The 26450-nt window shown below is 48.2% G+C and overlaps 1 protein-coding gene across 6 annotated transcripts in view; it reads left to right on the forward strand.

Moving 5' to 3' along the window:
• Window positions 1-26450, forward strand: part of MKLN1 (muskelin 1) — a 99069-nt gene that overhangs the window by 32788 nt on the left and 39831 nt on the right. For 5 of the 6 annotated variants that reach the window (XM_044428556.1, XM_044428563.1, XM_044428590.1 and 2 more), the window contains 4 exons: window positions 3152-3261; window positions 4515-4707; window positions 16159-16236; window positions 17595-17660. In XM_044428556.1, coding sequence (XP_044284491.1) covers window positions 3152-3261; window positions 4515-4707; window positions 16159-16236; window positions 17595-17660 — 447 coding nt within the window. The remainder of the gene's footprint in view (window positions 1-3151; window positions 3262-4514; window positions 4708-16158; window positions 16237-17594; window positions 17661-26450) is intronic. The other variant, XM_044428572.1, reaches the window with a different exon arrangement.

The raw sequence follows: 26450 nt of genomic DNA on the forward strand, positions 1-26450 counted from the left end.
TTTGCATCATGATCATTGGGTTGCCCTGCCAGTTAAATGTTAGCAGGTTTTCCTCACTGGAGCTTATGTCCCATTTGTCTCTGTTTTACTTTAAAAGACTTCTCGTGGCAGGTGGAAGATGCTCAGGTGGCTAAAGAATATGACAAGCTGCTGCACCCTGCATTGTGGCCCTTGTATGAACAACATACTGGACAAAATGTATTCTTGGTCTGATCCAGCGTGGCTGTTGTGACCAGTATTAGTTGTGTAAATGAAATCCCCTTTCCCAGCACAGACCCATCCTGTTGGGTCCTTTTTACTCACCAGGAATGTAGATGTGTTGAAATACAGTTTTTGGTTCAGGAGGCTCCAGGCTACCTGCCTGTTAGCCATGAGAGCTAAGCAGAGTCTCCGTGTTTGAATGCTAGAGATGCTGGGAACAAATGGAGAAAGCGGCTACCTGTTGCAGATTTTGGCAAAACATCTCTCTTGCTTCTGTTGGAATTGGAACACTGGCCTTAGGTGGGCCTTTTTGTCTGCTCCAAATGAATTGCTGTTACGATTTTTTTTGTAAGTGAGAGCATAGTGCCTGTTAGAATGGAATGCTAACAGAGACCTTCAGAGGGAGTACGATGGTTGTGGGAAAGGCAGTCCTAAACTGTTGATGGAAGGGGATGGTCCTGCAGTAACGGTCTGTGGAGAAATGTATTCAAACCGTGAATGCAGCCACTTGGATTTCCATGGATCTGAAGGTGTTCTGTGACATTCTCAGCACAGCCTGCTGACGATCTACGTGTGGTGCGTGGGCTGCATTGGGAACATGGCTCATAAGCAGTTGCTCTGTCTGTGTTCTTCTGCTTCCGCCCTCTTGGGTCTAAAATATTGCAGTGAAGGAAATGTTCTTTCTTGTTAGCTTCTTTCTTGTTGCCTGTGCACATTCCTTTTGAGCAAGTGGCCTGCAAAGCTGCAATTAATGCCAATGCTTGAAGAAGAGTTTGGTGTAAAGCAAAAGCTGGTTTTATTTTCAAAGCTATCTGGGCCAGGAACAGGGAACATGGCACTCGCCTCTCTCTCTGTAGAACTGAGCAGGTCTCGTTGCCTCTGGCTTTAGTCCTTTGCAAGAAAAGGGGGATGTTATCTGCTGCGTTCGTTACCAGAGGAGGCATGCCAGCATGCGCTCGTTGCTGAGGGGCTTGGGCAGATCCTGCTTGTGGAATCCTGTAACAGCCGATTTGCCACCCCGTGAACAAGCACTAGACTAGATGGACTGTTAGTCTGATCCAGCATGGCTTTTCTTATGTGTTTGATAATTTAACAAGTAGATCTGAAGGTGTTTTCCATATTTGTGTGAAGTTACAGAAACTTCTGCCCTTGATCTGTCATCCTGAAAGTTTGGGAATTGTTGTTCCTTGATTGGAGCTCTGATCTTACCAAACTACGATTCTCAGGATACTTTTGGAGGAGCATGGGCATTTAGATCAGTTAAACTCCTGGGGCAGATGGTGCTCTGGATGCCAGGAAACAAAACACTTGCCTTAAGCATTTTCTCTGCAGAATAGAAGGTCCTTGAAAGTGTCCCTTTCTTCTTTATTCTAGTTTGTAAATAAAACCTGGAACAAGTCTTAAAAAGCAAAACTGCTGGCAGACTAGGAAGGTGTTTAGCTGGAGTGTGAGAATGAAGGCTGAAATTCTTGGCTTTCTGGCATCCTGTGGAAACCACCTAACTGCTCAAGCTAAAATCCAGGTTGCTCAATTTGTCATGCCATTATGCAGGCTTGTTTTCTGGCAAATAGTTCCCAGGCCTTCCATCTTGAGGGAACAACTGCTTCACCAACATGCCTGCTCCCGCACACCATGGAAACCACGCGCATTCCCTCATGTCACACACGCACGTGACATGTGCATTTTGGAATGCGTGTTTGTGTCCCTAGGCTGTACAGGCAGTTTCTGTGAAGCATCATTACTCGATGTGGACTGAGAGTACACTCTAGAACACCACCTCTTGCCTTTGTGCACCACTGGAAAAAGGTGGTCATGGCAGGTGGTCATTCCTTCCAAAAAGCTTGCTTGGCATTCTTATGGAGGGCCCTCTAAGCAGCTTCCTAGGAGTTCCAGGTTGACTGGAATGCACTTGGGATACTACTGTTCAAGATTTTTTTAACACCATGAGGCCTGCCTGAAAATTCTGCTGAATTTCATCGGAAGCTTCCATTTTTTGAGTTGGACAGCGCTGACCCACAAGACTGCGTGCTTGGCCAGCTGGGGCAGTGGCCTTAGTTGTGACAGCTGTGCTTTGTTCATGATGATCTAAGTGTTAGGAATGTAATTGCTTCCACATAAAGTCATAGCTGGCTGCTCCCACACTGATTTGTGTGACGACCTGCATTTGAGCTTTCCACCCATTATGACGGCATTATTCCAGGTTTATGTGAAGCCTGGATGGGTAGCAGTGCCGACTAAGTAGCGTATTATTCTAAATGCTGTTTGCATTCACGATCTTCTGTTTGTATTTCAACTGTGTCTGCATCCGCTGTGAGAAGTTTAGTTCTTGATTGCCAAAGGCAGTGTTTTCTTGGATGATTTTGAAATAAGAGTAATTTTTAACGCATGGAACCTTCACTGTTTTTATCTCACCCTTCTTACAAGTAGCACAGGCTGCTGCAATCTGATTTTCTTTCCCTGGTTTTTAAACATCTTTTAACACTCCTGCGAGGGAGAGTATTTTTCATCTTTCTAGCCCACTGTTTTTCCTGCAAGGAGGAGCCCATGGTCCTCCTTTCCATCTTATCCACACAACAACCCTAGGCAGTAGGCTAGGCTGAGCATCAGTGACTGGCCTCGAATCACTGAGCTTTGATGGCTTCTGTTTCCTGCAAAATTTGGAAGCATGTCTTCCTCTCCTGGGCTTTGTTGTGGTCCTCAGAGAATCCACAGGGCCTCTGTTTCCAGAGTGAGACGGTGGAACAGAGCAGGGCATGGGAAAGACAAGTTTGTGTTACTGTCCCTGTACTTATCTGCACTAATAGCTGATGGATTGATCTGTTTTCTTAAATGGCCCAGCGCTCTTTTTATCTCACCAGGCAGGAAAGATGTCCAGTGAGCCAGAGTCTGTGGTGAGTAGGAATCCGTGTTTCAGTACATGATGCTCTTTGTTCTTCTTATCCTTCCCTAGTTCCACTGCTGTCGTGGGGTCCCAGTTTCAATTTTAGTATCTGGTATGTTGAACTCAGTGGCATCGATGATCCAGACGTGGTCCAGCCCTGCCTCAATTGGTATAGCAAGGTAGGCCTGTATATGAAATGGCTACGGAACGGCTGAGAATGTGTGGGACAGGGAGAAACAATAGTTTACGGGCCAAATGGCATTTTGCTCAGTGGATAAGTAGCATAGTTGAATTCCAGCAGTCAAGTGATGTATGACGCTCTTTGCATTTTTAAAATCATTATTTTTACAGACAACATACTATGGTGTAGTACTTTAGTTTGACAGAGTGCCTGTGAACCTGGAGCATATGAATGCCTCTGAGAATATACTTTTGTGTAATGTTCATTTCAAAATATATGTATTTACATTTTTGTAATATGAGTGACAATATTGTTAGAACTTTTCTTGATTATTTCATACTGCAAAAGTTTTGAACTAATTAGACCCCTTAGAATTGAACCAAAAAAGTTCCTGGTGCTTTAAAAGAAAGCAAACAAGCAGAAACAAAAACCCATGTACATAAACTGCAGTCATTGAAAGCAGAACCAAAGCAGTAGAAGGCACTGAGCTAACTGAACAAGTGGTCTGATTTGGTACAAGACAACTTCAAATTTATTAGATTTATATCCTGCCATTTTTCTTTTAAAGATCTCAAAGCTGCTTACATCATTCTCTTCCTCAGTCTTATCCCCACAGCAACAACCCTGTGAGGTAGGCTGGGCTGAGAGCTTGTGACTGGCCCAGAGTCACCCAGTTGGCTCCATGGCTGAGCGGGGACTAGAACCCAGATTGCCTGAGTCCCAGTCCCGCGCACTTAACCACTGCACCACATGCTCCCATAGATAATTGGTAGACATAATTATGACTAGTGCTGAGTTTTGAAGCAGTTTGGCCAGATAGCATTTCTCAAAATCAACTCATCTCTTTGGTTTAGTAACAATGCAGGGACAAAAAGTAGCACAGAACCTCCTGATTTCTCTGAGTGTAAGGCGAAGCAGAGCGCTCTTAGCAGAGAGCTAAGATACAGTGGTGGATATGGACCAAGGGGATTCGGATTCAGATCCTCCCAGGGTAGTTGTGAGGATAAAATGGGCTGAATCTATGTATGCTGCCCTGAATCCCTTAGAGGTGGACTTGAGGTATAAACATTGCATCTACTGTGAAAGATATATCGAGTATTCATTTGAATACTTTTCTCCCCCCCCCCCGCCCTTTCACAAGGCTTGGGCCTTCCGTGCAACCCCCATGTTCACTGGTATAGTCCAGAGCAGGGGCCATTCGGGCGGGACCTCTGTGGTGCTGCTCTCACAGGTTTTCTTGTGTTCCAGTAGTACCGTGAACAGGAAGCCATTCGCCTTTGCCTGAAGCACTTTCGCCAGCACAACTACACCGAGGCTTTTGAATCCTTGCAGAAGAAAACCAAGATTGCACTGGAGCACCCCATGCTGACAGACCTTCATGACAAGCTGGTCCTGAAGGGAGATTTCAACGCCTGTGAGGAGTTGATAGAAAAAGCTGTGAACGGTAAGAGCGGCAGAGCGGCGAGGTGTGCTTTGCATGGCTGAGGTGGGCAGCTGGCTCGAGATGGGCTTTCTGGCGTCCCTTGCATTTCTGGACTTTGGGCTACATCATCGGTGAAATGGAACTCTCCGCACATCAAGCCGATCTTGCAGCCTTTGTTCCAGCTGTTGGCACTACAACCTTCTCTGCACCTTGGGAAGCCGCCAACCCCAACCGAAGCATTTAGAACAGAGGCTTTTTGTGTTGAAATCCCGTCCCTCTTCTGAAAAGTGCATTACCTGATGTTGCAGCAGGATGCTAGAGCCTGGCTGTGTGTCACATTTCATCACCTCAAAAGTGGGCATGTGAGCTCTGCTGGAGGCGGGCAGAGAAGTCTGGAGGGGATATTTTGGGGGAAGTGCAGGGAAGCAGCAGCTCCTGGCCGCCTTTCTCTGAAGCTCTGCTTTCCTGCTTATCTCATCTTGCTCAGCCAGTTGTCCCAAGGGGTTGAGAGGGGAACATTGGCCACTAATCAAGATAGTGGTTGGAGGGAGGTGGCCAGGAACTGCTGCTGCTCTCTGCCTCTGTTCCCTTCCAGACTTTCTTGCCCGTCTTCAGGGGACTGTCAGAATTCTCAGCCCTCAGAGCTTGGCTTATGTGTGGCAGCGTTTGCTGTGATGAATGCAATGGGCAGCCAAGCTTTTCACATTCGAGTGCAAGAGCCATGTTAGATGGGGTTATTAAGCAGGCAGAGCAGCTCGCCATGCTGCTAGATTTATTGCTGTGGAGGGGGAGGGCATTTTGTCTTTGGGAAACAGTTGGCTTCCAAATTCAGTGCCTCTGAGGAGCAAAGGTTTTTTCCGCTGCAGGTCTGACTAATTGATGCCTCCAGGGGATGCTGGGGTGGGTTCAGAGACTGAGCCAGAACAAATTCTCTGTACCTGTGGCGCTGGAGCATGAGTGCTTTTCTCCCTTCACCATAATGTGCTACACTGGCTCTGTGAGTGTGCACTGTGTATCGGCCGTCATCGGTTGAGCATGAGACAACATAAAACACGTCCGTTCTACCACGTTGCGCTCTAGTGGCATGACGGAGGTGCACAAGTGCTTCTGTTCCCGCCATGACATGTAAGGAAGGTTTGTTCCTGGAAGTCTGTGAACTGGCTCATAATCCTTCAGCGTGGTGTGCTGTGCTGTAAAGAGTGCTGACTGTACGCCATCGCTTTGTCTTGCGAGCCTTATCCCTTGGATAAGGGATCGGATGCATTTTCCATCCTCTGTTGTGCACTCTAGAAAAATGAAGAAGAAAAATGAAGGTGTTGAAAGAAGACGACGTGAAGAAAAATGTGGTGTTCTCTGACATAATGGGCTCCTGGGTGTGAGAATGCCAGCTTTGTACTCATGAAAGAGTTGGCTCTGGTGTTGGCAGTGGGCGGGGTGGCTTCCATCACTTTGGCCACGATCCACTGCAGCTAAGCGCGTTCAGCCTTGCTTATTCAACCATTCTGTGCTAGTTCAACTCAGAGCTGACTTGTGGCCTCTGCAGTTCCAGGGCTGTATGCGGTGCTGGGTCCTTACCTGTCCTTGCTGACTAGGAGAATGTGGTGGCTTTCTCCCATGTTGCATGCCAGGTGTGAGAAGAGCCAGGATTAGGGCCGAGAAGGGGAGTTCCTTTTGTATGTGCTCAGATTAACTTGGAGTGGACTTTGACTGAAGAGGTGCCTGACAGTTGCTGGGGTAGAGCCCAGGAGTCTATCTCCACAGGTGTTTCCCTTAATTACTTGGTCTTAAGCTCAGACCAAATTATGAGATAGTTATTTACCAACTGGCAAAAGCTGGGGCAGCTTGTAAGCAAACACCTTCTGGCTGTGTGTTTCTTTGAAAGACTTCACTGAGATGCCCATGTTCCAATTTTCGCACGAACGCTTCTTCCAGAAAACTTCTCAGGCACCTCGGGCTTGGGTTTCCTAGGCTTAATTGGCACTGGGGCTCAGGACAGCTTGCAGCATGAAAAACATATATACAGTTAAAGCATGGACAGCAATATACAAAAGTCAACATTTAATTAAATTAGGCAGAATATTGACATGATATGAAAGACAAAAATTAAAGCGGTGGTAAAAGCAGCATCGGCAGTCCAGTGGAATCTTACAGGGTCAGAGTATTCCCAAAAGCTGGCTGGGAAAGAAAAGATGTGGCCTGCCTGTGAAAGCATAGCAGGAAGGGCACCCATCTGGTCTCCCTGGGAAGGGAGCTGCGACCACCAAGGAGGCCCTCTCCCATGTTTCCGTCAGGTGTGCCTGGGAGGGACCAAGAGGAGGGTACAGACAGACTCACAGAGGAGAATGTGGTCCTCCAGGTTACCTGGTCCTGAACAGTGCAGAGTTTTGTAGTTCATAACCAGCACTGCGAGCTGAGCCTGGAAACAGGCTGGGGGCCAGTGAAGCGGTTTGAGTTCTGTGCTCGCTGTAGCCAGTCACCAGTCCAGCCACAGCTCTGGGCCAGCAGAGGCAGCCCCATGCCAAGCATGTTGCGGTACTCCGAGCAGGCGGTAACTAAGGCCCAGCCAGGCACCTCCAGGAACTGGTGCAGCTGACATGCTGGTTCTGATTCTGGAAAGGCACTCCTGCCTGCTGTGGAAACCTGGGCGTCCAGACTTGGAGTGGAATCCAGAAGTACACCCAGGCTGCAGCTGTGTAGGCGGCGTGCAGCTCGATCCAGCACAGGATGAATCCTCGATTCACTTGTTTCCTCGGCTCCCTCTTCCTTGCCCCGCCTCTGGCTGACGATAAGCACATCTGTCTTGTCTGGATCAAGCCTCAGCTCGGCTGTTCCTGGCAAGAGGCGCGCTGATTCAGGGCTGAAACAATGGCAGTTAGGTTAGTGACAGTTAGATATAGGAAACAGAACTGGGTTTTGCAAAGGCATGACTGGTATAATGAAATATGGAACATGGTAATTAATGATAAACTGACGACAGAAATAAAAATTAAAAGAGGGTTAATGAAAGCAAATAAATATAATGAAATCTGGGAAGATTTTGTAAAAGCAGTACTGATAGAAGGCAAAGGCTGTAAACCCAGTCAAGATTATATGAACTTCTGGAGGGGATATGGAAATAACTGAAGTATACTATATATTATTAATTGTTACAGTATGTGAATGGTGGTAGCATTGGTCTCTGGGGTGGTGGGGGCACTTTTTCATTTATTTTATTGTGTTTTTGTTACATTATTGTTATGATGTATTGTATTTGTGGGGTTTTTTTGGTCTAAAAAAATAATAAAAAATGGGGTGTGGGGGGAAGGACTGAAACGGCTTTCCTGGAATAAGACTGGAAGGAAAAACAGAGTTGTATGTTGTCAGCTTAGTTGATTCCCAGTACTGGGGCCAAACCACAGAACTCTGATCAGCTTGGGGGACAACTGAGCCACAAGGATATCCACAGGCCAGCAGACAGGGAGTCGAACAAGAGTCCCCCAGTGCCACTGTCTGGATCTGCCCCTCCACGAAGGAACGGAGCTACTGTCGGGCCTCCGGTTCCCATCCCAGTGAAGGACACCATAGCTGATTGGATCAGAAGTGAGAGGGCCTAGCGGAACCACCTTCAGGTGCACTTCTCCTGGACAGTTTCTAGCGTAGGTCATCCACAAGGCTTGCTTCCGTCCCATAACCGGCTCTGAAGCTAGACTGAAATGCATGCAGAAGCTCCATCTCTTTCAGGAGCCCCTGGAGCTGGGAGGGCACCGCGTGCTCCAGTACCTTGCTCAACCATGAAGTATTGGCGACGGGCTGGGAGTTTCAAATAGAGGGGATAGAAGAGAGGGTGTTTCAGCATGTGCCCACCACCGCCTCCTCCCCCCGACAGGCTGGCACCCCGGCTTGACCAGCAGAGGCGTTAGTCAGACTGCATACCCCCTGGCCAGCCCCACTCTGGATGCTTTTATGAGCGAAGAACTGCAAGAACCCAGAAACTTGGTGGTTCTCACCTCTGCAAAGCTCCTGGCCACATCCTCAGGCTGTACAAATCCAAAAGCAGCCCATAACACTGGACAAGCGGGAGCTAAATTTACAGGCGTGGGGCTGCATCAGCAACAGCATCCACATCAGACTTGACCTGGGTGATTTTGCCTGCTGAGGGGTGAGCAAATTGCTTGCAATGGGCTGTTGAAAGGCCCAAGTCCTCCCCTTGCAGGTTCAGGTGTAAAAGACACCTGGCCACCTGAAACAGCTCTGCAGAACAGCTCTTTGCAGATGCAGTTGCAGCAGAATTAGAATTTCTTCCTTGTTGCCCATTTTGCCGCAGAAAAGGCCTTCAAGTAGGCCTATTTGAAGGTGCTTGGTTAGAGCCACTCTGAGTTTTCTGCCCAAGTCACTCGAGCTGTTGAAAAGCAGGGTGCTGGGGTAGCTCTGCTTCGCAAGAGGGGGCTCAGGAGCAACTGCTTCCCTGGCCATTTCTTCATTCCAGAGATCCCCCGGGGCTTTGATAGAGCTGCCTGCTGAGGAAACATGAAAATCCCTGAGATCCATCAGGAAACTGTTCGGCTCCATCGGCCTTCTGGGATGGGTCCCCTTAATTGGCCCTCCGCCCCTGTAGGGGCTCCGTCACCAGTGAGTCCAGGCAGTGCCATGACTCTGAGGTCATGTCACCCACCCGGCACCGACAGCAGGTCCAGCGTGTGCCCGGCAGCACAGACCTGTCCATGTTGTGGCAGACATGAAGGCGTGTGCCACTCCCAGCAGGGCAGTGTCAGAATGGGTGGTGATGTCCCCAGCGCAGTCAGCCGAAGGATCGGTAGCACCGGCTTCAGGGCTAGCCCGGCTGTCTCAGGAAGGGAGGCTGTTGAGTGGCGGAGGAAGGTCCGCCAACGTTCTGTCTTGGGCACCCACCTTCAGGCACTCTCCAGTCCAGCAGCCTGTGGGGCAGGGCACCTTGTCCGGGGGGGACACTCCAGTTAGAGCGATGCCGCTCCACCTTCCTGCCCCCCCCCCCCCCCCCCCCCAGGTCTTCCTGCTGCTGGACAGAGAATCCTGGAGGGCAGAGCTGGGAGAGGTTACACCTCCTGTGCCCGGCTTCACCCAGCCTGGTCAGTGTAATCCAGGCTCGTTATGGGGTAGCCACCTTCCACCTCCACATCTCCCTCTGCCCTATGTAACCGTGATGGCTGCCCCTGACTCCCAGCCTTTCCCGCTGCTCTGAGAGATGCTTTAGGGTTACAGACTGCCATTGGCTATCTGGGATACTTGGGGCTGGCTGTCCCACAGTCCACCATTCAGCAAGTCAACCTCTCCCCACTGTTAAGCAGAGGAATAAGTTGTCATTTGAAGAAATCTCCAAAGATGCCCCCTTTGGAGGTGGCCCTGCCTCTGCTCGGGCCTGGCTTTTCTGCCCCGGTTCCCAAAGTTGAGAAGTTCCTCAGTTGAGTTCTTGGCAGCGATGGCACCCACTGGATCCCAAACTCACCCTGTGACGCTGTAGAGCTCCATTCCTTCCAGTTCGTGACAAATAAAGCTGTGGGGAATACCAGACCGCTGGTTTTGTGCAAGAAGTAGTTTGGCCTTTTTCTCAGGAACCATAGCTTCTCTCAGTGCTAGATGGGAAACAGGACCAGGTGGGGAGACCGCAGACCGCAGGAGCAGCACAGGACTAAAGCAGGCTGTTGCCAGGAGCAGTTCTGTCTTTGTATTTTTTCTCAGGAGGCTGACAACCCTTTATCCTCCACTTGCTTGATAATGTCTTTTTAGCGTCTCTTGGACATCAGCCACACATTCCCCACTCCCCAGCTGCTTCTGAAATTCTCAACAAATGCAAGCTCAGGCAGCTATGCTGGACTTTCCCCTTGGAAATAAAGGATTCCCTGAATCTCAGCTGTTTCACAGCCACACTTGGGTTTATTCCTGGAGCTTCCAGGCAGCCTATATTCTGGCTGGTAAAAAGGTTCCTACTCATCAAATAGAAAAACCGAATACAGGGTAAAGTAGTGAAGATTGAAATGTCTCCAACATGCAGGCATCTTCTGAGAATTCAGAAGTATTTAACTTGCCAACTTTGCAAAAAAAATTGATACTTGTAAATTAACAGACACCATCTGACACGGTTAGGATCACTTCTTCTCCATTTTCAATGCTTGCGTGTCTTTTGACAGTAAAGCGCCTGGGGCTGATTCTGATGTAATGCTTTTCCCCTTCCAAGGAATGTATGTGGAAAACTTAATATCTGAATGACAAATCCCCTGGCGGTTGCAGGGATTAGACAGCATGACGAGGCAGGAAGACAATACTGTCAGGGCATCTTTCTGTAAAAATCAACTGAGCTTTCATTCTGAAGTAACATTTCCCATCTGGGTTCTGTGCCTGTCTCTCCTGTGTTAGAAGCTGTGCGTTTTTTCTCAGAGTTTCTGCTGTTTGCGGGGTATTTGCATGCCTTTCGTGTGTGTTCTCACACTTTTTTTTTTTTTTTTGCATTTCTGAACTCAGGATTTGAACTACTTCAGTGTGTCTTGTTTATGCCATCCTGTGAGGTCCATTCCCTAAAGGGTGGTTTATAGAGACTTAAGAGAGGCCAAGGCTGACAGCCAGTCCGTCCGTGACATGCGCTTGCCTTTGTGATGGCACACGCAAGATGCCAAAGCTTGGTGTGAATTGATACATCCTGTGCAGTGGCAGATGTGTGCAGCATCTTTTCTCCTCTAGCTTGGCACTGGGGGACTTGAGTGATCAGGGGTCTGACTTACTGAGCCAGGAGATCAAAGTGGATGGAAGAGGGGGTCTGAAGCTGCACCTTTGGAAAGGCACGGTGGTGGGATGCAAATACAGTCTCGTCTATGGAATTTGTATATTTGGAGAGCAGGTTACTGTGCACATGAATTTGTGTCTGTGCGTGTGTGCATGTGCACACGCACGTGCGTTCATTCTGAACTGGCAGCATGAGCCAGAAGGGTCAGCCGTGGTAGGCTTGAGTTTTGGTACCTTAAAGAGGTGAGAAGATGCGAGGAAATTGGTGTGATGGAATGCAGCTTGAATGTGCAGTTTGTGGTAGAGCCAATTTGGAAGTGGATCTTTAATAGCAGGATCTTTAATAGCAGTCAGGTTTGGAAATTGGCTCCTCTTCTGAATTAGCTTCTCTGCGGGAACTGCTTGTAGCAACCAAGTTTCTTTTCCCTGTGTGCAAGATATGCCTAGTGGTTCACTTCAGGCATGGGCTTGGATAACATGAGGTTGTAAAGTGTTTCTGCGTGAGAACTGCACAGCTCTGCTGCAACATTACTGGTGTTTCCAGTGCAAGGAGGAGACGAGGAGGCAGTTCTGGTGGTGGTCGGTCGGTCGGTCTGTCTGTCTATCTATCATAACTCCTCAGCCTTTACTATCACGCAGTATCCTGATCTAGGCCTCGTACAGAGTTTCAAGGAGCTCTGTCTTGCATTAAGCCATCCCTTTCCAACAGGAACTTGATTAGCCTCGTCTCTGGCTTTGGGGATTTGAGCAGACCTTGCACTCACACTTCCAAGAATACGTTCACAGCTGTAAAGCAAATTAGTCCGGTCAGATTCAAGAATCAGGAGTCCCTGCCTGCCCTGTAGCAGGTTTTGCATCCTCACAGAATTGCTGCGCAGCTGCTGCTGGATTGCAGAACCTCACGGGAGCCTCTGTGGCGCACCTGCAGTGGCTGCTCTCAACCCTCCACCAAGGAGCGCAGGCACGAGGGATTTGGAACCCTCGGCTGGTTCTCCCACGCGCGTGTGTGCACGGAAGCCTCGAGTCCCTTTGACCTCAGCTGGGCAGAAGGAGAAAGCTGCTGCCCAGTTCTTTCTCAGCACTTTCTTCCTTGGCCTCCTTTCTTACAAGGGGGGTGGAAGGGCTGCCTTGTTCTCCTATGCCATTGAATAAAAGCATCTTTCTCTTGCTCTTCAGTTGAAGAAAGCTTCCAAAGGTCAGAAATACATTGGTCTCTGCCCTGGGGCTTACCATCTAGCTGGCCACGCTACAAAAGAAAGAAGGAAAAGGCAAACTTGGAAGCCTCTCCCTTGGTTGCAAGTCCAGTGGGCAGTAATTCAGCAGGTCACGGAGCTGGTCTCAACACACGGGAAGAACTGCAGTCTCCTCTCCCTTCGGCCTCACCTCGGCCAGTGCGCGTGTCCAGTAGAGGGAGGCCCGCTCTCACCTGAACCCGTCTTCGGGTGGAGGGCGCCTGGGGAGGTGTGTCCATTTCCTGCTGGCTTGCCTTGCAGCTTCGTCCCAAGCTCTCTATCTTCCCCTTTGTTCCTTTCCTGCTCGCGAATCCTGCTTCTGTGTTTGCGGGCCTCGGTGGAGTGCGGTGGGACCGTTGTGAGCGCTGGCTTCGAGCCATTTTGCACTCTGCAGTGGCCCGTTCTCTTTGAGTCCACCAAACATCTGCTTCTGATTCTCTCTGTGCCAAGTTTATAAAAGTGGTACTCCATTATGAAATGCTGAATTAGCAGCCACCAAAGCTGCTGCTTTAAAAAAAAAAAACCTGAAAATGAAAACTCTTTGGAACTGAAAGGCAAATGCTGCATCTATAGAAAATATATTATATAGCTCTGTTTGTGTGTGTTGTGTAAAAACTGCAAGTAAGCAACATGTGACTTGGACGGTCTGTCTTTTATTCCCTAGAAGCTGTGATAAGGAAATAGCTCATATCTTTCCAGAGCATTTTTCCCAGTTTCTCTCTTTTGCAGGCTTATTATACAGCATTCTATAAGCTGCTGAGTCTGATGATCCATTTTGGGAATGGCCAGTATTTAAAAGCTGGAGCCCGCCTTGAACCCAAAGCAATCTGTCCATATTTGCCTTATTTGGGGCTTTGTTTTGCACATTCTCTTTTTTAACACTTAAAAACAGTGACAATGTCAGCCAAGGTGAAGCCCACTTCAAGCTTGGTTCTGACCCAATTGTAGATCATTGTCGGGAGTATCAAACCCTTTCCTTCCCTCTTCACTTCAGGATGCATCCCGAAATACCTGCAGATTCTCAATTTATGGGGTCCCCATGGTCATCCAACTCTGTTTGCTGCCTCTCATTCCCCTAATTAAAGCAAGACAGGAAAGGCACCCTGCGAAAATGAGTGTGACGTTCTGGTGGATTGGACTCAGCCTTCAAGTCAGAAAACAATGTTTCTGCAGGATCGCTGTGAGTTCCATAGGGACTGTTTTTGTGTTGGCCTCCCGGCAAGAGCTTGGGCAATAGTACAGATGTTCCAGCTTGATGAGCACTGGAAAACCCAGCTGCTGCTTGCCTTGAGTTGTGGCCTCTCCTGCCCTGATGCTCAGGATGGCTTTGCAGAAGTGTCGTCGTCAGTGTGGGCGGGAATGGTTTCTAAAGTTCACTGGAAAGCTTTGTTCTAAACTGCAGAATCGGTGTCTGATCCGACCTAACGGCTCCGTGCAGTGTGCCATGCAGGGTGTCCTCGGGACGTCCTCCTTGAGCATTTTGGCTACCTTGGCAAAAAGGACCAGGGACGCAGAGAGGGAGGCCGGGTCCTTTTTTTTCTTTTTTTTTACAAATTTCAACCAGTTCTTCCTCCCCACCCCACCCGCCAAAGTTAGCTCACTGGTAGGTCAGCTTTCAAAACAAGCCTTTGTTGGTTTGTAACACAAGGGGAATGAAAGTAGTACTGCTGCCAACAGAGAGCCGTTTCTGGGAAGAAGCCTGGAAGAACTCCAGGTCAGTGTCCCCATGCAAGAGAAGCTGGGCTAGAAGGAAGAGACAAACACAGCGGGGGCGGAAGCGAGAATCGTATGTGCCACGAGTCATTGCAGGATTCCAGCCCCTATAAAAGTTCTGTGCTGTGCGCCACTTGAAGGAGTCAACAGGGAGCTTCTCCGCAGACGCAAAGGGCACAAGCTTTCTGGCTCATTCTCCCGAAGAGTACAAGATCCAGCTGGCCTCATTCAAGTTGGGGAAGCTCGCAGCCGTCCTCCGGGACTGTTCAGTGGTGCATGCGGACATCTTTTCTCACTGCTTCTGTGTTTCTCCGGACTCCCACAATAGTATCCACCCGTACAAAAGGAAATGTGGGGTTGCGTTACCTCTGCCCCTTGGCCGATGAAGCCACAACTTTGGCCTTCTGCATCTTGTGCCCCCCTTTGTTTCCAACATTTTGTTCTATTATGCCTTTCACAATGATTTTTAAGGGCTGCTTTTTCGTGAGAACGGCAGCACAGACAAGGCTTCCATAAAGATCTTACAGGATGTTCCCTTTTCATGTCATAATTCCATTGCTGACCATCCCACATGAAAAATAGAGATGAAATGTGGCTTTCTTGCAAGCAAAGACCCCTTTCTGACAACTGTCTGTATTAGATAAGCTCTGAAGGTACTATTTAATTGATGGATCAAAAGGGCTGAAGTGGTGTAAAAACTGAGAAAGGAATTCCAATAATGGACCAAAACAGAGAGTTCCAAAGAGTGTCAAAGGAATTACCAGTAAGAGTAAAAACTTTGGAATTCCTTTCCCTTGGAAGCGTTTAAACCCAGCTTTGCTTATTTGTTCAGGGATGCAAAAAGTACCATGGTGCAAAAATATGATCCCCGGGCCACCCAGTCTGTTTCATTGCCCCCACCCCCCCGGCCTCCAGGAACACCTTCAAGGAGAACATTCTAGAAATGGACTCTGTGGCTTTTGCCATTGAAGCCTCAAACCCACAGCATTTCTTGAGTGTCCGGGGAACCAGCCGTGTGGGAAGCCCTGGTGAACTTCTCCCATAGCCATTTTCTCCTATTCAGCAGCAGTGCTGAGAAACCTCAGTTGATAAAATTGGGGGAATGGAATTGCCGATAAGTTGAAAGGCATAGGGGAAAATGGCAGTATGGAAGATGTTCAGGCCCCCCTCCCACAGAGCTGGTGGGCTTCTCTATTAGACCAGCAGGGGGTGCTGCCCTTCTCTGCAGATCCTACATGATAACCTACATGGGTTTTGTCTTGCCTTAGAATAATGTCATGTAAATGGTTCTATTTTTGCCATATAATACTACTTAGCAAATGAAAGCCAGTGTGGTGCAGTGGTTAAGAGCATGGGACTGGGACTCAGACGACCTGGATTCTAGTCCCCGCTCAGCCATGGAACCAACTGGGTGACTCTGGGCCAGTCACAGACTCTCAGCCCAACCTACCTCACAGCGTTGTTGTTGTGGAGATAAGATGGAGGAGGAGAATGATGTAAGCTGCCTTGAGCCCTTTGTAGGGGAAAGGCAGGATGTAAATCGCAATATATCTATCTATCTATCTATCTATCTATCTATAAATACATAAATAAATGGCTATAATTTTTATTTGTTTCTAGCATTTCTACACTGCTTTTCTATCAGTTACTCAAGGTGGCTTTATTTTTGCATAATGCTAGGGTTTTCCCCCCCCCCCTCTTTTTCGAGAGATGGTATTCAAAGTGTTCTTTTAACATTTGGAAGCAATGAGGTGGCTGCCGCTCCTAACTGTTTCTTTTGTGTGTTTTTAAACAGATGGGTTGTTCAATCAGTACATCAGCCAGCAGGAATACAAACCCCGATGGGGTCAGATCATCCCCAAAAGCAGCAAAGGTGAGACAGCTCCATTAAGTGAGGAACAGTTTCTGTTGCCTGAAACCTTCCTGAAGGCCTCAGGTAGCGCATAATATGGCAGCCTGAATCCTGTCAGGGTTGGCCATAGGAGCACGAAACGAGCTCTGCCTTGAAAAGTCTAAAACGCCCTGGCCTCGGGGAAGATCTCCGCCTATACAGCCTTGCTTCCGGAGCTCTCCTTGCATGCGGGGACATCTTGAGAGAGCCCACGGCTCAGTGTCCTGCTGGGATGCTTCGCCTAGAGAGACCCGTCCCTTTGCTTTGCAGCATCGCTCAGTTTAGCACAATGCTGCCAGCCAACAGGCAGCGTCTCGCCGGGGTTTCGGGTAGCCCTGTCGAGGGGCCTTTAAACAGCACCGTCATGGACCGTCTGCCTGCAGAGCATGTGCTGACACTGAATTATAGCTGTCTATCTTTTTAGTTTATTTGGGAAAAGAATACGCTGCCTTGGGCACCTTTTAAGATGGAAAGGTGATGGATAAATAACGTCGCAGCGCCTTTGTTAATAAACCTTTCACTGTGATGCTGTTTTGGAGGAAAAGTAATATCGAGCGAATTAGGTTACTGCTGTGTGCTGAATGGGTCCTGATTTTTCAGTCTTCTCTGAATTGGAATGGGGAGTAATTCTTATCGGGCGTACTAGTGATCTGCCCCTCTGTCCCTAGCTTTAATTGAGTAAGAGCTGAGCAAGGGCACAAATGCTGTTAAGAACATTTGAAAGCCCCAAAATATCTCCACTGTAAAAAAATAATATTACATAAAATAGCAAAGCACCCCCCCCACCAATGTGAGGTGCATTCGGAACTACAAATGAGCCCACAGTCTTTGCAACCAAACCACCTCTGCACTAGGTCTTTACAATTTCCTGAAATTGCACTGTGTGCTCATCACTCTAATGGACCCAGAGAGATACATTAGGCCTTGGCTCTAAGGCTTCCTCTAATTTTGCTTTCAGAGGAGGAGAGTGTGCCTGTCTCATGCTGGAACAGATGGAATGAATAAATCTGTACACAGAATGATTCTCCCACCCTTTCTTCATGGTGTGCGGGGGGCAGGCATAAGCGCCCCATTTTATCCCTCCAGCGACTGGTGTGAGAGTTGAATCTAGGTTAGCAAAGTCATCCGATGAGCTTTACGTCCGACCAGGAACTGAGTTTAACCGTCTAGGCAGTGTGCCTAGTTGGCTAGCTCTCTTCCTTTTATGGTTTCTTCTGATGTTTTGTAATTCCCATAATAAAAGTATGTGACTGTTGTAAGCTGAGGCTTCTTGAATGCAGTGAAACATCTTAAAAACCAATGTAATAATTAGGATTTTGTTTCTTCTTTAAAAACATAAGGTGATGGTGAGGACAGCAGGCCTGGAATGAGAGGTGGTCATCAAATGGTCATCGACGTTCAGACAGGTGAGTGGCCCTTTAAATTCTTCTAACTTCTTCCTTTTGTGTGATGGTTGCATGATTGGCTTGAACTTGTGAATGGTAGCAAAAGGCAGCTTAATCAAGAGGTGTTGCTTGAGGGACTATGACTGCACCCCCCCCCCCACACACACAAATAATTCCGAGAAATATTCCAATGTGATTCATCGGAGGAGCACCATATAATTGCAGTCAACAAGCAGGCTGAGCTGAAGGACCAACGGTGTCAGCGTCTTGCTCTTTAGGCTGGACTTGTGGGCTCCACCTGCTGCGCGGAGAACTGAGCAAGCCTGCTGGGAGCTTGGTGCAGGGTTTCCATCGGATTGCTCCATCCTTTCCACTACGGGCACGTTTCTTAAACGTTTGTCATGAGCATTGTTGCCATTCCCAGTAGCCCAAGGGCCCCCTGGCTCTCTAGTCTCCTGGGTTACGCGGCCTGCCTGTCTCTCACTGTTCTTGCCCCTGGACCCCCCTAGCTTCCCACTGAGCAGCTGGGTTCTTTGCTTGCTTGACCTGCCCCATCTGGTTCATCAGCCTCCTCGCCTGGTGAGCCATCCTGGGGAATGGGGCGGTGTCCATCTGGCCCCTGCTTTGCTGGAGGGGCTGTGGCCCAGCGACAGCCCCCGCTGTACGTGGCGGAGATCCAGGGGTGTTCCCTGGCCTCTTGGGCAGGGCTGCAAGAAAGTCCTGCCCGGAAACCGGGAAAGCGACCATACTGGGCTAGGTGGACCCCGGTCCCTGTGGAGGGTGGCTTCCTGTATTCCTGGCTTGGAGCGTCCTGCTCTTGCCTGCGCGATGACTTGGATGTCCTGGGCTTCCATTCTGTGACGTCTGCTGTGCTTGGGGTTTTGTTCTGGGGACCGTCCGTGGCCCGCAGCTCAGAGGGCAAGGCTGCGGGCCACATCATGCCACATGATGGCATTCTGCGTTTGGTCTGATGGCCTTGTTTTTAAACAGCTTCATCCATTGGAGACCCCAAGGGGATTTTGCTGCTGTCAGAGCTGGAGGTGTGATGTCATCAGGTGGACTGGAGAGATAGTTGGGGGCTGAGGAAGACGTCTCTTGGAGTGGCTTAGGGACAGATGTCGCTTCACTCTTGGTGTCTGATAGCGAGGGGGAAATCTTTCCACAGGGTAGACTTGCTAAAGGTGTAAGCCCAATTTTCGCTTCCTATTACATCAGCCATGGTGATTTTTTTCAACTTAATTCCAGTTCATTTTGGTCCTTCTGTACAGCATTCTTACTGATCTGAAGTTTTGGTATTCCAGGACAATTTGTCAGTGAGGCTGCAGCGAACTCAAGACCTCCCTCTTTCATTCCTTTCTCAGGGAGTGTATATGTTCCCTGGAGCCTGAACTGCAGTTTGAGATTTTTCAGTTCATTGTGGTTGTCTTGACTCCCAGATCTTCTAAGGGAGTGACCTGCAGTTTGCATGCAGCCCCCAAGGCCTTTCTGCAGCCCTCTTGCTGCTCAGAGCCCCCCCCCCCAATTCCCTTCCTGTCCAGATTCCAGCAATGGCATGGGCGTGATTGTGATGAGCCCCTGTGTGATGGTCAGCAGGAGCAGGTGGGGCATGCTGGGGGAGTTTGTCAGCTCATGTACAGGATTCCTGAGCTCAATGCACCAATTCCAGAAGGGAAGGAGGAGCTGGGGGGGGGGTCACATGAAAGGACTTCTGGGTGGGAGAATGGAGAAAGAAAGGGACGGGCCGCCCCGGAGGAGTGGTCATTGTGCTTGGACTGTGGTCGGAGAAGGTGTTGCCCATGATCTCTGCCGAGATCACAAGACCACAAAGCATTATTTGTCATTCAGTTGGTCCTCAAACCATGTTAAAATTAATTTCCCTTCATTTATTGGTTAAATAAATACATTAATTGTGTAAATTAAATAAACGTATTGGAAACACATTAATTTATGCTATGGAAATAAAATTCATTGCATGGCCTCTGGGTTCTTTGTCAAAATCTTCATGTGGCTTTCAAGGTTATGAAAAGTTGGACCACCCTGTTAGCTGTCTCGAAGACTTTGAGAAAGTGGAACATAAAATAATATTCTACAGATAAAAATAGCAAACTCATTCTGAAGTATAATTTGCTTGCTTTTAACCTGTGCCACATTTTTTCAGAATAGAATGCTTTATGCATTCCCTTCTAAATTAAGAAAAATGCTTTAACTGAAGATATACCCTACATAAACTTTAAAACAAGCCAATTTATCCCTTTTGGATAAATTTGTTGTTGCTAGTCATGAAGTCATGCCCAACCCATCGCGACCCCATGGGCAACACTCCTCCAGGCCTTCCTGCCCTCCACCATCCCCCGGAGTCCACCCAAGCTCACGCTGACTGCTTCCGTGACTCCATCGATCCACCTCATCCTCTGCCGTCCTCTTCTTCTTTCTCCATCTATCTTCTTTGGATAAATAATTGCCCCTAAATAGTTCCTTTCCATGCTTATATTCTCTTTCATGTGTTGCTATCAGGGCATGTCCCCAGACAGGGATTTTAAAAACAGGAATCTTTCTGGCATCTAGCTTCAGCCACGTCATTATGTTTAAAATGACAGCCAGATTGTTCAAGAAGTGTGAACACAGCTGGGAAATGCCCCCTAGTGGGTACAAAGTGTCAGTGATTTGCCTGATAGGAACATCCGAGTGAGAACTCTCAGGCACACAGATGCTGTTTATGTATGGACTGTCCTTCAGGATAAGCTTTTTTCAGAGTGCTGATCAAAAATCCAGATCGGCATCTTCTGTCCTCTCTTCGAAAAATAATGGAGCAGTTTTCTGTATGCTTTTCCTCTGAAGACTGGACTTGCAGAATACTCTATGTATGCAGTATTCCAAGACTGCCAGGACTTATATGAACAGGGAGGCAAACAAGGCAGAAAAGAGGATCGTCTTTGGGGGGGTGGGCTTGGATTCTGAAAAGAAGCCCCCACCCCTTCCCTGGCAAAGACTGGGATGACTTTAGACATCAGGAGGCAGAAATCCCACCAGCAAAAGGTGAATGAATGCTCTGGTGCTTTCCTTCTTTCTCTCTTCTGTTTGTTTTTTTCTAGCGGCAAACTCACGTCTGCTTTGACAGGTTCTCCGCAGAAAATTCATGTTACTAAATGTCCCTCTGCAGTTAAGGCATTCATTAGCTCACACAGGATAGTCTGAATCCCACCTCAGTGGGCCATCCTGGGAAAAGATGGGAGTGAGTTGGCTGATCGGGTGTGTGTATTTCTTTCCTGTGCCATTTTTCCTGATGAGCGTGGCGGTTGTGTGACTCTGAGGTATGAGGCTGAGTGGAATACAGAGCGCCTTTTGGAGGAACGCTGGGACGAGGGTTTGTACCAGAGCTTCAGCTTGGTTTTCTGGAGCTGCTGTTGGTGTAAGGCGGTTGACCTTTTGGGAGGGACCATGGCATGTTGATCCAGCATGCCCTTTGCACCTGAAAAGGCCCGGATCCAGACCATCACAGGTGATGGGGTGGGCAGTCTTGTGAAAGCCACCATCAGGCAGGGGAGGCAATGTTGAGAAACATGAACCAATGGTGTAGTGGCCTATCTTTTGCCACCCACTCCTTAAATTGGGATCCGTTACACATTTTGGTTTTTTCCAAATTTATTCTCTGTGGTCTTGGAAGTCCCACACGGGTTCTGTGAAGAACAGACCTTGGCATATTCTATAGCATGATCCCAAGAACCGTCCTTTTTATCCTCCACTTAAAGGGAATTTCATAGCCTAAGGATTGTGCCATGAAGGGTAGAACACAGTGCCTTCTACTTTATTTTTTTCTGGCTGTTGTGCAAGCAACATTTCAGAGTGTATTTTCCGGGTTTTTCCCTCCCGCTGAGGATATTCTTAGAGGATAGTCTTTCTGGGCTGCCCACCCCACCCCTGAATGATTGCATGTGTTGTCTTGGCCTAGTTTTTTCTTCACTGTTTACCATGTGCCTTTGGTGTGCATCAGCCATCATAATGTACTCATACTCAAGGGCAAGATTGGTGGCGAATGTTTGCACCTGCTGTGCGACTTGCTCAGGAAAATTGCTCTGGAAGGATCGGTGTTCCCGCTGATGAAAGATTACCCAACAGGCACATTTGTTGCCATGAGAATGTGAAATCTGGAGCACTCTAGAAGTGGTTGAGGAGCTGTAAGGATCCCAGTGTAAGAATTTCAAGTTAGTCCACTCTTGTTACAGATATTACATTATACTCTTGCCTTTTCTCTTGCAAGGGACCTAAGGTGGTTTACATAATCCTCCTCCTCCTCCTCCTCACTACCCTTGTTTTTCCACAACAGGCTTGTGAGGGAGGTTAGGCTGAGAATCTGAGATTGTGCTAAAGCCATCCACACAGTGGGCTTCACGGCCGCATGGGCGCTAGAACCTGGATCTGCCATGTCCCAGTCACACACCCTAATCATGCCGTCTCTGGCCAGGGACTGTGCTGGGACAAGTGCTGCTGTCTCTTGGCGGTGACAGTCAGTGGCTTCATGTGCTCATGGCTCAAAACTGCACACCCAGGGCCAGTGAGCAGTGGCAGTCAAACTTCTGGCTGCTGACTTAGCCGTGCCACTTTCTGAACCGTCTGCATCCTTCCTATTGCAGTGAGGCAGAATTCACCCATCATTGGGTCGTTCACCCAGTAACAGGGGACTTGAGTTGGCTTTGGACCATGATGGGACAGTTTAGGCTTACCCTGCTGAGGATATGGCGTTGGGATAGCAGTCCTGCTCCGTGCAAAAAGAACTGCAGATTCAGACTCTTGGAGGATGTGCTTGCTGAGCGGTCAGTGGGGCGAAGCTACCATCTGTAAGATTATGACTGGACATCTCTAAATCGGAATTCCCAGTAAATGTAAGGATGCCTTCTGGTCCTGAGGGCTCAGCACAGGCTAGGTATAATCTGCTTCAGGGAGAGTGCTGAGGCGGGGTGGCGGGGTAGGGTTGACTGGCGCAGTACACCTGCCAAACTGTAACACAGGTGTCCTAGGGTGAGCTCAGGGAGGACCGAAACCTCTTATGCAGCAGAAGGGCAAAAGCTTGCTTGATCTTGACTCCCAGTATGAGTACAGGTCATGAAACCTGGCCTCACAGTCCTTCTGACTTTTGGGGTTTCAAGCCAGAGGTGTCAGGAAAGTTACTGCAGGGACAACTGGTTTGCGGTTGCCAGCTGTTCTTCGTGACATTCCGTTTTGGTCCTTCACTGTTTGTTCTTCCTATCCTTGTGAAGCAGAAGAACTCTGAATGCTCAGTTATGTAACTGTTTTTCATCTGCCACCCTGAAAAGAAAACTAATTTTTCCAAACAGAATACTTGAACATGGCATACCTTAATATCATTCTGAAAACTGCTAAATGTTGAGGTCTGTTTTCTGCCTAGAACAGCAGCTTGTGCTTCTCCACCCTTGATAATGGTATTAGATAAAGAATATCTGATCCACAGAACTTGGCATAGGCCTGTTTCATCCCAGCCTCCCTCTTTTATCCTAGGCATCCTCTGCGTTGCTAGGTCTGCTGAATAAATTGGATTCTATTCTGCTTTAATTAATGTGGAAGGGACTTGCTCAAGTGAAGAAAATCCACATATGTCTATACCTTGTTCTCTTTCCATGCATATGCTTCCCTTCTCATTATGGGTATAAATCTGAGAACAGAGCAAAACCAAACAGAGGGGGGCAGGCTGAGCCAGTGCAAAGACTGCACGGGATCCCAAAGGGGGCCTCCCACCACCAATAAGATAAAATATTATGGTTTTACGAAACTATTAATAGCAGTATGGCTTGTGTGGGATGAATCAGCATTTGTTGTACCGGGCAGCCACTTCCAAGGGACTCCTGCTGCTGAGTGATGGCATGTATGGTGCGCTTCCATCTCAGGATTTCGTTTGGTGCTTGGCGATGCAAGAGCCTCCTGTCAGCTTCATGCATGCGAGATGCAGCGTGTGCTCTGGACTGGCAGTGCTGCGGAGCTGCGGGTAACGCCTGTCAAAGTTACCTTACATAACCAGTCAGCAGCGCTGCAATTAGCAATGCAGCAGCGTGTTTTCATAACCAAAGGTCAGGACTGTGCCTCAAACAAACACAGAGCTTAATATCTCATGGAGCATCACCTCCGTCCCCACCTGAGCAACTAATCCACTAATCAAGCCTTGCTCCAGATACGAGCCATTCCTTTTAACGCAGTTGCTTCAGAAACAGGGAATTTCTCCCGGTGCAAGTTTGGGTGCCAGGGCTCCATGCTGTTGTTTGGCCGTGGGTGGGAAGGCTGCAGATGCATCTGTTTTGATGTGTTTGTGGAGCGTTTGATTTTCTGTTGGCGAAATTGGCTTCTGCTCCTTGGAATTCTTTATTGTGCTAGGACGGTTTTCATTGCTGTTTTACTGTTCCAGGTTTTAGTATCACTATTTTAAGAAGGGCCACAGGTCCGTGGTAGAGTGCACTGAGTTTGGCTTTCTGAATTCCATCTGTTTTTTAAAAAGTAAAATTCTAGCTTCTGTGGTTGTGCAGAAACATGCAAACAAGGCCGTGCCTGTTGAAATGGCAAGGCAATTCACCCTCGCTGGTTTGGTGCTGGGGTGGACATAAGGCCATTGACTGACAGACAGATAATCCTAAGCTTGGCTCAGCTGCAGAGTTCCTGGCTCCTCCACACTCGTCCACTTCGCTGGGCCATCTCTCCTGTGGAAGTGGTTTCCATTGGCCGCTGCACAGTGGCCAGGTGGCTGCTTGTGGGAAACGCAGTGGCATCTCCCAAGCATGCTCCTCAGCCATGCTCAGGATGTGCCTGGCATCCTATCTAGCATACGGCAGTCAGGACTCATAGGCACAGAACATTTTCTCCCCAGGAATCTGCCAAGTCCCCTTTTACAGCCTTTCCCGTCGGTGGCCGTCAGTGCCTCTCACGGAAGTGGATTCACGCTCTCAAGGAGTACTTCCTTTTCTCTGGGAGCATCAGCAGGGGACACGACCCCAAAAGCTGCTGAATGTGGTGTTAGAGTAAGGAAGCTGGTAACTGGACTGTGGGACGGAGGGCTTTGTGCACTTGGGGGCAACACTGAAAAGTGGTGACGGTGTTGCTGTAACTGGCCCACAATCGCCCAGTGAGCACTGTTGTTGGTGTTGTTGTTGGTGGTGGTGGTGGTGGTGGTGGTTTTCGTTTCAGCCCTGTAGCCAAAGCACTCCGAACAGTTTCCAGCAATGCCTAAAGCAAAGCAATAAAAACTATGCCAACATAATAAAAGCGAAATAACATTGAAATTAATTTACAATAGCTAAAAAAAAAAAACTTACAGTAAAAATAGCCCTGCTAAGGGATAGAATAATCTGGATAATTCCCTCAAACTCCTGGGTAGCAAAGTAGATCTTTAAAGGCCTCAGTGGCGCGGAAAAGAGGACAAGTTTGGCACCAGGTGGGGTGAGGTGAGTCGGTTGGTCCAGAGATGAGGGGCAACCACAGAGAAGGCCCTCCCCCTTGCCGCCGTCCTCTGAGCCTCCCTTGGGATTGGCACTCCGAGGAAGGCCCCCGAGGCCAAGCGTGGAGTCTCTGGGTCAGTTGATGGTGGTTGGGAGAGGCTTCCCAACAGGTTGGCGGCATGGCTGAGTGGGAACTAGAGCCTGGATCTCCCAAGTCCAGCACTCTCTCCCCTTTGCTACACAGGCTCTCACACAATGCTTGATGTTATATATTAAAGTAATTGGCATGGGAGATGGTAGAGACGGAGAAGAGGCTGAAGTATAAGAAATGGATTGAACTGTTCTGGCAGTGCTTATTTTGGAATGGTACATGTCTAGAATACTTTCAGGATAAGAAGCTAAGAGCTTTGCTTATTTTAGTTCCATCTAGTAGAAGAACATTTTGTACTGCATTTTATTGTATTCTGTGAATTATTGTAAACTGTCTGGAGAGCTTTAGCTATGGGTTGGTATAGAAATGGTATAATGAATCTATACATACAGTGAATTCCAGTGAGGTGAGTCTGACAAATGGTTAATTAGCTAAGAGCCAGCTCTGAATGTAATTGTGTGGGCCATGGACTTTGATTGTGCGTTAGAAAACCTCTGTGGCATTTAGGGTTCCTTTATGAGCCCCTGCGATAGAAATAATTTTTGGCTTAAAAGGGAAGAAATACTGAGGAACGTGTTAATAGCCTCTCAACTATTTTGAAAAAGTGTCCTCAAAGGAAGAACAAGTGTTCACCATATTGACCCACTGGGATGGAGAGAAATGAGATTCAGGCAAAATGAAGAGCTTTATGTTAAACATTAGGAAGCTCTTTCTAATTAAAAGCAATTTGCCGATGGAACATGCTGCTCAGGGACACCATGTGATCTTTCTTTTGGAAACCTGAATGAAAGGCTGGACCTTGTGGGGGTGGGGGTGAGGGTGGGGTGCCTCCAGAACAGTGGGACTAAGATGACCTTTCTGATTTTTGAAATGCAGACTTTAAATGCTGGAATGTGGCCAGAGGAATAGCTGTAAGTGCTAGAACAAACAGATATGTTAAAATAATGCTTTATTACAGGGCAGTGTTTGCTCTGTAGTTGTTGCGTTCAATTGGGGACCAAGAATAACTTTTGTTATTTATAGCACCAAGTCGGAAAGGAAAGGAGCAAGGAGCGATCAGCTGAGGAGGCAGGAAAAGAGGCTCCTTCTGCAGAACAGAGGCAAAGGCTCTGCCTACGAGTTGTGGTGCTGTTGCGGAGTAGGATTCAGAGCAGACGTACAACTTACTGTCACTCGCCATCTAAGAGATGAGCTGGCGACTGTGGTGATCCACTCCTGTTGAAA

The sequence above is a fragment of the Varanus komodoensis genome, unplaced genomic scaffold, assembly GCF_004798865.1.
Source record: "Varanus komodoensis strain SLA01 unplaced genomic scaffold, ASM479886v1 scaffold1, whole genome shotgun sequence".
Taxonomy (NCBI): Eukaryota; Metazoa; Chordata; class Lepidosauria; order Squamata; family Varanidae; genus Varanus; species Varanus komodoensis.